The sequence below is a fragment of the Blennius ocellaris genome, assembly GCF_963422515.1.
Source record: "Blennius ocellaris genome assembly, contig: SCAFFOLD_214, whole genome shotgun sequence".
In the NCBI taxonomy this organism is placed as follows: domain Eukaryota; kingdom Metazoa; phylum Chordata; class Actinopteri; order Blenniiformes; family Blenniidae; genus Blennius; species Blennius ocellaris.
The window spans coordinates 1405-15000 of NW_027661973.1; the positions used below are offsets into that span (position 1 = coordinate 1405).

At 47.8% G+C, this 13596-nt stretch overlaps 2 protein-coding genes across 3 annotated transcripts in view; one reads left to right on the top strand and one right to left on the bottom strand.

Annotated features, from left to right (window-relative positions):
• Positions 1–8869: 8869 nt before the first annotated feature.
• Positions 8870–13596, bottom strand: part of sdhaf1 (succinate dehydrogenase complex assembly factor 1) — a 7853-nt gene continuing 3126 nt past the window's right edge. Inside the window, exon 3 of the mRNA XM_080521942.1 lies at positions 8870–9389. Within this exon, the coding sequence (XP_080378068.1) occupies positions 8959–9389 (431 nt within the window). The 3' untranslated portion in view covers positions 8870–8958. The remainder of the gene's footprint in view (positions 9390–13596) is intronic.
• nudt18 (nudix (nucleoside diphosphate linked moiety X)-type motif 18) overlaps positions 9501–13596 on the top strand; it is a 4580-nt gene continuing 484 nt past the window's right edge. The window contains exons 1-7 of one of the 2 annotated variants that reach the window (XM_080521941.1): positions 9501–9867; positions 11274–11453; positions 11537–11647; positions 12068–12170; positions 12266–12389; positions 12474–12598; positions 13484–13596. The exon at positions 13484–13596 is cut by the window's right edge and continues 484 nt beyond it. In XM_080521941.1, the coding sequence (XP_080378067.1) occupies positions 11289–11453; positions 11537–11647; positions 12068–12170; positions 12266–12389; positions 12474–12598; positions 13484–13596 (741 nt within the window). In that variant the 5' untranslated portion in view covers positions 9501–9867; positions 11274–11288. Of the gene's footprint in view, positions 9868–11137; positions 11454–11536; positions 11648–12067; positions 12171–12265; positions 12390–12473; positions 12599–13483 lie in introns of those variants that run through there. The other variant, XM_080521940.1, reaches the window with a different exon arrangement.

Sequence of the window (13596 nt, forward strand, 5' to 3'; positions counted from 1 at the left end):
TGGGTGAGAGACATGTGGGAGACAGACGGGTGAGAGACATGTGAGAGACAGACAGGTGAGAGACAGACGGGTGAGAGACAGACGGGTAAGAGACAGACGGGTGAGAGACATGTGAGAGACAGACGGGTGAGAGACAGATGGGTGAGAGACATGTGAGAGACAGACGGGTGAGAGACAGACGGGTGAGAGACATGTGAGAGACAGACAGGTGAGAGACAGACGGGTGAGAGACAGACAGGTGAGAGACAGACGGGTGAGAGACATGTGAGAGACAGATGGGTTAGAGACATGTGAGAGACAGACGGGTGAGAGACAGACAGGTGAGAGACAGATGGGTGAGAGATATGTGAGAGACAGACATGTGAGAGACAGACGGGTGAGAGACAGACAGGTGAGAGACAGACGGGTGAGAGACATGTGAGAGACAGACGGGTGAGAGACATGTGAGAGACAGGCGGGTGAGAGACATGTGAGAGACAGACATGTGAGAGACAGACGGGTGAGAGACAGACAGGTGAGAGACAGATGGGTGAGAGATATGTGAGAGACAGACATGTGAGAGACAGACGGGTGAGAGACATGTGAGAGACAGATGGGTGAGACATGTGAGAGACAGATGGGTGAGAGACATGTGAGAGACAGACGGGTGAGAGACAGACGGGTGAGAGACAGACGGGTGAGATACATGTGAGAGACAGATGGGTGAGAGACATGTTAGAGACAGACGGGTGAGAGACAGATGGGTGAGAGACATGTGAGAGACAGACGGGTGAGAGACAGACGGGTGAGAGACATGTGAGAGACAGACGGGTGAGAGACATGTGAGAGACAGATGGGTGAGAGACATGTGAGAGACAGACGGGTGAGAGACAGACGGGTGAGAGACAGACGGGTGAGATACATGTGAGAGACAGATGGGTGAGAGACAGACGGGTGAGAGACATGTGAGAGACAGATGGGTGAGAGACATGTTAGAGACAGACGGGTGAGAGACAGATGGGTGAGAGACATGTGAGAGACAGACGGGTGAGAGACATGTGAGAGACAGACGGGTGAGAGACAGATGGGTGAGAGACATGTGAGAGACAGACGGGTGAGAGACATGTGAGAGACAGACAGGTGAGAGACAGACGGGTGAGAGACAGACGGGTGAGAGACATGTGAGAGACAGACGGGTGAGAGACAGACGGGTGAGAGACATGTGAGAGACAGACGGGTAAGAGACAGACGGGTGAGAGACATGTGAGAGACAGACGGGTGAGAGACAGATGGGTGAGAGACATGTGAGAGACAGACGGGTGAGAGACAGACGGGTGAGAGACATGTGAGAGACAGACAGGTGAGAGGCAGACGGGTGAGAGACAGACAGGTGAGAGACAGACGGGTGAGAGACAGACGGGTGAGAGACAGACAGGTGAGAGACAGACGGGTGAGAGACATGTGAGAGACCGATGGGTTAGAGACATGTGAGAGACAGACGGGTGAGAGACAGACAGGTGAGAGACAGACGGGTGAGAGACAGACGGGTGAGAGACAGACAGGTGAGAGACAGACGGGTGAGAGACATGTGAGAGACAGACGGGTGAGAGACATGTGAGAGACAGGCGGGTGAGAGACATGTGAGAGACAGACATGTGAGAGACAGACGGGTGAGAGACAGACAGGTGAGAGACAGATGGGTGAGAGATATGTGAGAGACAGACATGTGAGAGACAGACGGGTGAGAGACATGTGAGAGACAGACACGTGAGAGACAGACGGGTGAGAGACAGACAGGTGAGAGACAGATGGGTGAGAGATATGTGAGAGACAGACATGTGAGAGAATGACGGGTGAGAGACACAGACAGGAGAGACAGACGGGTGAGAGAGACACAGACAGGAGAGACAGACAGGAGAGACACAGACAGGAGAGACAGACGGGTGAGAGAGACACAGACAGGAGAGACACAGACAGGAGAGAGACACAGACAGGAGAGACACAGACAGGCGAGACAGATGGGTGAGAGAGACACAGACAGGAGAGAGACAGACGGGTGAGAGATAGACAGGTACCTGTCTCACTGCTCAGCAGGTCCAGTTCTGCATCATTGACATACAGACTTTGTTCCAGATCCTCTACCTCCTTCTGGATCCTGTCTCTCTCTACTGACAGGGACATGTCTGTGGAGACACAGGCCACATTATAGAGCATCTTCCTCCTCTAGTCCAGATTATAGAGCATCTTCCTCCTCTAGTCCAGATTATAGAGCATCTTCCTCCTCTAGTCCAGATTATAGAGCATCTTCCTCCTCTAGTCCAGATTATAGAGCATCTTCCTCCTCTAGTCCAGATTATAGAGCATCTTCCTCCTCTAGTCCAGATTATAGAGCATCTTCCTCCTCTAACACAACATTATAGAGCATGTTCCTCCTCTAGTCCAGATTATAGAGCATCTTCCTCCTCTAGTCCAGATTATAGAGCATCTTCCTCCTCTAGTCCAGATTATAGAGCATCTTCCTCCTCTAACACAACATTATAGAGCATGTTCCTCCTCTAACACCAGTTTATAGAGCATCTTCCTCCTCTAACACAACATTATAGAGCATCTTCCTCATCTAACACCACGTTATAGAGCATCTTCCTCCTCTAACACAACATTATAGAGCATCTTCCTCCTCTAACACCAGGTTATAGAGCATCTTCCTCCTCTAACACAACATTATAGAGCATCTTCCTCCTCTAACACCAGGTTATAGAGCATCTTCCTCCTCTAACACCAGTTTATAGAGCATCTTCCTCCTCTAACACAACGTTATAGAGCATCTTCCTCCTCTAACACCAGGTTATAGAGCATCTTCCTCCTCTAACACAACATTATAGAGCATCTTCCTCCTCTAACACCAGGTTATAGAGCATCTTCCTCCTCTAACACCAGTTTATAGAGCATCTTCCTCCTCTAACACAACGTTATAGAGCATCTTCCTCCTCTAACACAACATTATAGAGCATCTTCCTCCTCTAACACCACGTTATAGAGCATCTTCCTCCTCTAACACCACGTTATAGAGCATCTTCCTCCTCTAACACAACATTATAGAGCATCTTCCTCCCCTAACACCAGGTTATAGAGCATCTTCCTCCTCTAACACAACATTATAGAGCATCTTCCTCCTCTAACACCAGGTTATAGAGCATCTTCCTCCTCTAACACCAGTTTATAGAGCATCTTCCTCCTCTAACACAACGTTATAGAGCATCTTCCTCCTCTAACACCAGTTTATAGAGCATCTTCCTCCTCTAACACAACATTATAGAGCATGTTCCTCCTCTAACACCAGTTTATAGAGCATCTTCCTCCTCTAACACAACATTATAGAGCATGTTCCTCCTCTAACACAACATTATAGAGCATCTTCCTCCTCTAACACAACATTATAGAGCATCTTCCTCCTCTAACACCACGTTATAGAGCATCTTCCTCCTCTAACACAACATTATAGAGCATCTTCCTCCTCTAACACAACATTATAGAGCATGTTCCTCCTCTAACACAACATTATAGAGCATGTTCCTCCTCTAACACAACATTATAGAGCATCTTCCTCCTCTAACACAACGTTATAGAGCATCTTCCTCCTCTAACACCACGTTATAGAGCATCTTCCTCCTCTAACACAACATTATAGAGCATCTTCCTCCTCTAACACAACATTATAGAGCATGTTCCTCCTCTAACACCACGTTATAGAGCATCTTCCTCCTCTAACACAACATTATAGAGCATGTTCCTCCTCTAACACCACGTTATAGAGCATCTTCCTCCTCTAACACAACATTATAGAGCATCTTCCTCCTCTAACACAACATTATAGAGCATGTTCCTCCTCTAACACAACATTATAGAGCATCTTCCTCCTCTAACACAACATTATAGAGCATCTTCCTCCTCTAACACAACATTATAGAGCATGTTCCTCCTCTAACACCACATTATAGAGCATCTTCTCTATTTAAAGTAGTACCTCTCTCTCTCTCTCTCGTGTTTCTCGGGGTCCAGCTTCACGTGCCGCTCCGCTCCAATCAACGGAGCTCCGACGTTGTTTCCCGACAGGCCTTGCGGCGGGTCGCCGCTCGGTTCTGGTCCGGTCCGGCTCCGATGCGGTCCTGACGACCCGCAAGACGCAGAAGTCGGTTCCGATAAAGATTCGCCGTTTGGCGCTTCCCGTGTATAAAATCGACCAACTCCGTCCCGGTCCCGCCTTTATTTATGTCCCCCTGTAAAAGGTTCCGCCTTCATATCGTTCCGCTTCCCGCCTTTTTTTCTTTCTTTCTTTCTTTAGTCTCCGGGAGCGCGCGGGGCTGCGGGGACTCTGCGGGGGGGTCGAGGAGACCCTGCGGGGGGGGGTCGAGGAGACCCTGCGGGGCGGGGGGGTCAGGTTTTCCTCTCGGCTCATTTTGCGGGGAGCCGCGGTGCGCCGCTAATAAGAGTCCGACCGGAAACAAAGCATCGTCTACTTCCGGTTGCATTATGACGTCGCTCAGATCGTTTCTTTCTCTGTGGGGGCTTCGGGGCTGGGGGATCCGGTCTGTGGGCCAGATCCCTACAGGGCTGGGGGGTCCTGTATGTGGTCCGGGTCCCTCCAGGGCTGGGGGGTCAGGTCTGTGGTCCGGGTCCCCCCAGGGGAGGAGGTCTGCAGGACTCGGCGTCTCAGTCAAATCAGCTTCCGGTGACGCCGTTGTGATCTGCATATTTCCCATCATGCCTCTGGCCAAGAGGATCCTGACGGGCAGAACCAGAACCCGGCCGGGTGTCACCGGACCACCAGAGCCAGGTGTTCCGGTCCCCGTCGTCTCTCCGGACCGGGTCCCGGTACCGGTTCCGTCCTGGTCCCACCCAGAGTCTGGAGAACCTCTCTGGATCCACACATAAGTCCGGCTCCTCCCCCTCAGACTGTCGTGCGACTTCGGTCGTGCATATACTAAAATTGGAACGATACAGAGAAGATTAGCATGGCCCCTGCGCAAGGATGACACGCAAATTCGTGAAGCGTTCCTCATTTTCTCTTCTTTTCTTTGGAACTGGAAGGAAAAGTCCGAATTCCTCCATCAGACACTGTTTGTCATTGACCTGAGTGGAAACAGCGCCACCACCTCTCAGGCGGGAAGAGGAACTGCAGTGGAGGACAATCCATCAGCAGTGTGTCCCTGTTCTCTTTGATCCTGAACACCTGGTCCTGGTCCTGGTTCTGGTTCTGGTTCTGACTGTGGTTCTGATCAGCAGCTGGTATAAAGTGAAGCTCCGCCCCCTGAAGTCCACTCTGAACTGGACATTTAGAAACTATCAATAATAAGACAAGTGAAACATTTCCTTACTTTCTGGGTGGATCAAGAACCTCGTCTGTCTGCTGTGGTCCTGGTCTGGAGCCTGGGGGGTCCTGGTCTGGAGCCTGGGGGGTCCTGGGTGGAGGGGGTCCTGGGTGGAGGGTCCTGGGGGGGGGGGGGGGGGGGGGGGGGGGGGCTCCACGCTGCAAAACACAAAGAGTTCAAAGTGTCTGCTGAAGTGTAAAACGTGTTTTACTGCAACAAAGTACCTCGAGACGATAGAAACCTCTAATGACTGTACATATATATATACTGATACTATATCAGTATATATATATACTGATACTATATCAGGTCATATATATATATACTGATACTATATCAGGTCATATATATATATACTGATACTATATCAGGTCATATATATATATACTGATACTATATCAGGTCATATATATATATACTGATACTATATCAGGTCATATATATATACTGATACTATATCAGGTCATATATATATACTGATATATAGAGTTCCTAGTATTTCAGAAGATCTGATACTGATTACTATAACTACAGAGTAACTAAATATCTACAGTAACTAAACAGGTGATGACTCTAAATACAGAGTAACTAAATATCTACAGTAACTAAACAGGTGATGACTCTAAATACAGAGTAACTAAATATCTACAGTAACTAAACAGGTGATGACTATAAATACAGAGTAACTAAATATCTACAGTAACTAAACAGGTGATGACTATAAACACAGAGTAACTAAATATCTACAGTAACTAAACAGGTGATGACTCTAAATACAGAGTAACTAAATATCTACAGTAACTAAACAGGTGATGACTCTAAATACAGAGTAACTAAATATCTACAGTAACTAAACAGGTGATGACTATAAATACAGAGTAACTAAATATCTACAGTAACTAAACAGGTGATGACTATAAATACAGAGTAACTAAATATCTACAGTAACTAAACAGGTGATGACTCTAAATACAGAGTAACTAAATATCTACAGTAACTAAACAGGTGATGACTATAAACACAGAGTAACTAAATATCTACAGTAACTAAACAGGTGATGACTCTAAATACAGAGTAACTAAATATCTACAGTAACTAAACAGGTGATGACTATAAATACAGAGTAACTAAATATCTACAGTAACTAAACAGGTGATGACTATAAATACAGAGTAACTAAATATCTACAGTAACTAAACAGGTGATGACTCTAAATACAGAGTAACTAAATATCTACAGTAACTAAACAGGTGATGACTCTAAATACAGAGTAACTAAATATCTACAGTAACTAAACAGGTGATGACTCTAAATACAGAGTAACTAAATATCTACAGTAACTAGACAGGTGATGACTATAAATACAGAGTAACTAAATATCTACAGTAACTAGACAGGTGATGACTCAGCGCCTCCTGTTGGAGGAAAGAAAAAATAGTGCGTCTCCTTGTTTCTTTGCCTAAAAACTGAACTTAGCAGGAAAATATTCACATTTTAAAGCAGAAATGTTCATTCTGTGACTGAAAAAGAAGGAATTGGTGAATAAAACAGTTTATTAAGGAACGAAGGGACGAGGTCTCGACGGGAAAAGGTGCGCGCAGCAACACGCGCACACACACACGCGCACACACGCGCGCGCAGAGAAAATGTAAGGAGAAAGTAAAGTGAACCAACCGTGAAATGGGGAGGAAATAGTGGTGAAACACGAAGGAGCCTCGAGAAAAGCGCTGGAAGTTGTTGAAAGTGAAAAAATGAACGTTTCTGCGGCGAATCCAGAGAGAAGCGATGAAAAGTTCCAGCACACGCGCACGGATATGGAGCTCGTTAATTGGTCGCGCGGCATTGGGGGGGGAGGGGGGGGGGGGGGGGGGGGGGGCTCCAGGTGGAAGCTGCGCGTCTTCTGATTGGCTGATTCCTTGAACGGAATCTGGATCTGCGCCTCGTGATTGGTCGATTATTGCAACGAGATTTGGAACGGCGGGAAAAGACGGCCGCAAATTCTGCTTCTTTTTTACTTCTTCTCATTTGAACTTCTTCTCATTTTAACTTCTTCTCATTTTTACTTCTTTTCATTTTAACTTCTTCTCATTTTTACTTCTTTTCATTTTTACGTCTTCTCATTTTTACTTCTTTTCATTTTAACTTCTTCTCATTTTAACTTCTTCTCATTTTTACGTCTTCTCATTTTTACTTCTTTTCATTTTAACTTCTTCTCATTTTTACTTCTTCTCATTTTTACTTCTTCTCATTTTTACTTCTTTTCATTTTTACGTCTTCTCATTTTTACTTTTCATTTTTACGTCTTCTCATTTTTACTTCTTTTCATTTTAACTTCTTCTCATTTTTACTTCTTTTCATTTTTACTTCTTTTCATTTTTACTTCTTTTCATTTTAACTTCTTCTCATTTTTACTTCTTTTCATTTTTACGTCTTCTCATTTTTACTTCTTTTCATTTTAACTTCTTCTCATTTTAACTTCTTCTCATTTTTACTTCTTCTCATTTTTACTTCTTCTCATTTTTACTTCTTTTCATTTTTACGTCTTCTCATTTTTACTTCTTTTCATTTTTACGTCTTCTCATTTTTACTTCTTTTCATTTTAACTTCTTCTCATTTTTACTTCTACTCATTTTTACTTCTTCTCATTTTAACTTCTTCTCATTTTTACTTCTTCTCATTTTAACTTCTTCTCATTTTAACTTCTTCTCATTTTTACTTCTTTTCATTTTTACTTCTTTTCATTTTAACTTCTTCTCATTTTAACTTCTTCTCATTTTAGCTTCTTCTCATTTTTACTTCTACTCATTTTAACTTCTTCTTATTTTAACTTCTTCTCATTTTAGCTTCTTTTCATTTTAACTTCTTTTCATTTTAACTTCTTATTTTAACTTCTTCTCATTTTTACTTCTTCTCATTTTCTCTTCTTTTCTTTGGAACTGGAAGGAAAAGTCCGAATTCCTCCATCAGACACTGTTTGTCATTGACCTGAGTGGAAACAGCGCCACCACCTCTCAGGCGGGAAGAGGAACTGCAGTGGAGGACAATCCATCAGCAGTGTGTCCCTGTTCTCTTTGATCCTGAACACCTGGTCCTGGTCCTGGTTCTGGTTCTGGTCCTGGTTCTGACTGGTTCTGGTTCTGGTTCTGACTGTGGTTCCAGGTCGTTACTATTGTAGTGTCACAGCAACTTCCTCCCCACAGATAATAGATAGAATGATAGAATGGTAGATAGATAGATGGATAGATAGATAGAATGATAGATAGATGGATAGATAGATGGATAGATAGATGGATAGATAGATGGATAGATAGATGGATAGATAGATGGATAGATAGATGGATAGATAGAATGATAGATAGATAGATAGATAGATAGCTAATAGATAGATAGATGGATAGATAATAGATAGATAGATAATAGATAGATAATAGATAGATAGATAGATAATAGATAGATAGATAGATAATAGATAGATAGATAATAGATAGATAATAGACAGAATGACGACACTGAGGAAGGAGGACGAGCTTGAAGGTATTTTATTGATGAGGTTCTGCTCAAGGTCCGGGACTCCAGACGGGGTCTGGGTCTCCAGACGGGGTCCGGGTCTTCAGATGGGGTCTGGGGGTTTGGAGAAGGAGCCCAGCTGCTTGGTGTTGTGGTCCCGGAGCTGGTCCAGCTGCCTCTGGCCCCGGCGGATCAGGTACTCGATGTGCATCACGTCCGTCCTCTTGATGCGGGCGTTGTCCCGGAACTGGTCCTGGATCCGGGGCAGGAAGCCCGGCTTGTCCCGGCCGGCCCGCAGGAACTGCCGGTACAGGGCCAGGACCTGCTTCTGCAGCTTGCTGTGGCGGGACATCACCTGGACCAGGACCGGGTCTGGGAGCGGGACCGGGACCGGGTCTGGGAGCGGGACCAGGACCGGGTCTGGGAGCGGGACCGGGACCGCGGAGCTACACGAGCATCCTGGCAGGCTGCAGTCCCTCTGCTGGCCACCAGGGGGCTGGAGAAAACGGAGGACCCTGAACGCACCACGGCCTTCTGCAACACAAGAAATCCAACCTGAGACCAGCAACGTCTTTATACACACACACACACACACACACACACACACACGCACGCACGCGCACACAAACACTTGAAGCTCACCTGCTTACTTCAGCTCGTCCCCTTTAGCCTGTTAGCCGATTAGCTCCTCTGTGACCTCACACGTTACGCCGACGAGCACAGGAAACACAAGCCGTTTCACAATAAAAGCTTTTACGGCCCGACACGGACCGTTAGTGAGGAATTAAAGTCTTCCATCAGACATTAGCGATGTTTACACGATGTCAAACACGTTCCGGAGTCTTAAAACCACCACGTGTTTAGTTTCAGGCAGTGAATCCGACGGAAGGAGCCGGACGGGGATTTTAAACAACTCGGGGCTTTTACTGCGGCAGGACGTTTCCAGACCGAAAGCGGAAGTGACGCTGTTCGTCTCAGATGTCAAAACAGAGAGGCGGTGCCGCGCGAACAGGTCCGTGCACGCGCGTCATTTCTCTTATTTCTCCCTTTACACTCCTTGATTCCAATAATTGAGTCCCGACGTGTTGGTGTCGTTATCTTGTGTTTGTAATCGAGTACTTTTACACCGTTACTGCGACTCCTTCTGCAGCGATGCGCAGTTTAACCCTTCATTAGCCATCATGCGGTGTTTCGGATGAACTGGTTTCCCTGTTAACTGGTGACCAACTTCCTGTAAAGCCTCTTCTCACCGGTGTTAGACTGAACACTGACTGAACACTGACTGAACACTGACTGAACACTGACTGACTGAACACTGACTGAACACTGACTGAACACTGACTGACTGAACACTGACTGACTGAACACTGACTGACTGAACACTGACTGAACACTGACTGACTGAACACTGACTGAACACTGACTGACTGAACACTGACTGACTGAACACTGACTGAACACTGACTGACTGAACACTGACTGAACACTGACTGACTGACTGAACACTGACTGACTGAACACTGACTGAACACTGACTGACTGAACACTGACTGAACACTGACTGACTGAACACTGACTGACTGAACACTGACTGAACACTGACTGACTGAACACTGACTGAACACTGACTGACTGAACACTGACTGACTGAACACTGACTGACTGACTGAACACTGACTGACTGAACACTGACTGAACACTGACTGACTGAACACTGACTGAACACTGACTGACTGACTGAACACTGACTGACTGAACACTGACTGAACACTGACTGACTGAACACTGACTGAACACTGACTGACTGAACACTGACTGACTGAACACTGACTGAACACTGACTGACTGAACACTGACTGACTGAACACTGACTGAACACTGACTGACTGAACACTGACTGACTGAACACTGACTGACTGACTGAACACTGACTGACTGAACACTGACTGACTGACTGAACACTGACTGACTGAACACTGACTGAACACTGACTGACTGAACACTGACTGACTGAACACTGACTGAACACTGACTGAACACTGACTGACTGAACACTGACTGAACACTGACTGACTGAACACTGACTGACTGAACACTGACTGACTGAACACTGACTGACTGAACACTGACTGAACACTGACTGACTGAACACTGACTGACTGAACACTGACTGACTGAACACTGACTGAACACTGACTGACTGAACACTGACTGAACACTGACTGACTGAACACTGACTGACTGAACACTGACTGACTGACTGAACACTGACTGACTGAACACTGACTGAACACTGACTGACTGAACACTGACTGACTGACTGAACACTCACTGACTGAACACTGACTGAACACTGACGGTGGCGACTATGAAATTGGAACACTAAGATTCACGGTTGAAGGTCTGTCTGGTGAGCAGGAGGTGGTGGAGAACATGGAGGAGGAGGAGGTGCAGCAGGTGGAGGAGCAGGTGGAGCTTCTCCTGAGGGGTCAGGGGTCAGAGGTCACCGGCTGTGACGTCGGGCTGGACCAGAGCAAACCTGCCGCCCTGAAGAAGAACGTGACCTACATCGTCTGCGCCGTCGTCTTCAACGACAAGGTGAGGAGGAGGAGGAGGAGGAGGAGGAGGAGGTGCTCCTCCAGGAGGAGGTGCTCATGTGTTCTCCTGGTGTTCTCCTCCAGGAGGAGGTGCTCATGGTGCAGGAGGCCAAGCAGGACTGTTACAAGCAGTGGTACCTCCCCGCCGGCCGGGTGGAGGTCGGGGAGAACCTGGAGGAGGCGCTGAGGAGGGAGGCGAGTTCCCTCAACGTTCTCCTGTTCCCTCAACCTTCCCATGTTCCCTCAACCTTATCATGTTCCCTCAATCCTCTCATGTTCCCTCAACTTTCCCATGTTCCCTCAACCTTATCATGTTCCCTCAACTTTCCCATGTTCCCTCAACCTTATCATGTTCCCTCAATCCTCTCATGTTCCCTCAACCTTCTCATGTTCCCTCAATCCTCTCATGTTCCCTCAACTTTCCCATGTTCCCTTAACCTTATCATGTTCCCTCAACTTTCCCATGTTCCCTCAACCTTATCATGTTCCCTCAACTTTCCCATGTTCCCTCAACCTTATCATGTTCCCTCAATCCTCTCATGTTCCCTCAACCTTCCCATGTTCCCTCAATCTTCTCATGTTCCCTCAACCTTCTCATGTTCCCTCGACATGCAGGTGAAGGAGGAGGCGGGGTTTGACTGCCAGCCAATCACGTTGCTGCTGATCCAGGAACAGGGACCTCAGTGGATCCGCTTCATCTTCCTGGCCGAGGTCACAGGTCAGAGGTCACTGTCTTGACACGCGAGGTCTGGTGGGCGGGGCTTCGTGTGGGCGGGGCTTCAGGCGTCACAGTGACGTTCCTCCGTGTTTCAGGTGGAACGTTGAAGACGCCGGCGGCGGCAGATCAGGAATCTCTTCAGGCGTCTTGGTGGAACAGAAGCTCTGAACTGAACCTGCGAGGACGAGACATCCTGAGACTCATCCACTGTGGACTCAAGTAGGACCAGAACCTCCAGGGCCAGGGGCCTCTAGAACCACAACACCTCTCTGTTTGCTCACCTGCTCCTGGTGCTGCCTTCAGGTACCGTGGGAATCCCTGGCACCCCGTCACGCTGCCTCTGGACCTGAACTGCAGACATGTGGTCCAGAGACTGGTCCTAGTCTTCATCGGCCCTGAGGAGCAGATCTGGATCCTGCTGGTTCGAGGTAAGGGTCTGAGGTGTTAGCTTGGTGGTGTCCTCACCCCTGTCCTGACCCCCCACTATCCTGACCCTACCTCTATCCTGACCCTCCACTATCCTGACCATACCTCTATCCTGAACCCCCTCTATCCTGACCCCACCTCTATCCTGACAACTCTATCCTGACCCCCCACTATCCTGACCCTACCTCTATCCTGAACCCCCTCTATCCTGAACCCCCTCTATCCTGACAACTCTATCCGGACCCCCCACTATCCTGACCCTACCTCTATCCTGACAACTCTATCCTGACCCCCCACTATCCTGACAACTCTATCCTGACCCCCCTCTATCCTGACCCTACCTCTATCCTGACCCCCCTCTATCCTGACCCTACCTCTATCCTGACCCCCCACTATCCTGACCCTACCTCTATCCTGACCCCCCTCTATCCTGACCCTACCTCTATCCTGACCCCCCTCTATCCTGACAACTCTATCCTGACTCCACCCCTATCCTGACCCTACCTCTATCCTGACCCCCCTCTATCCTGACCCTACCTCTATCCTGACCCCCCTCTATCCTGACCCTACCTCTATCCTGACCCCCCTCTATCCTGACCCCCCACTATCCTGACCCCCCACTATCCTGACCCTACCTCTATCCTGACCCCCCTCTATCCTGACCCTACCTCTATCCTGACCCCCCTCTATCCTGACCCCCCACTATCCTGACCCCCCACTATCCTGACCCCACCTCTATCCTGACCCCCCTCTATCCTGACCCTACCTCTATCCTGACCCCCCACTATCCTGACCCCACCTCTATCCTGACCCCCCCTCTATCCTGACCCTACCTCTATCCTGACCCCACCTCTATCCTGACCCCACCCCTGTCCTCTGTTCTGCAGCCCCGGAACCACACCTGCCCACCGCCGCAGCCCTGAGGACCCACGCAGTGACGTGGGCGGCCAACATGGTGGTCCAGGACGCCGTGCGGGACTCGTACTACGACTACGACGTG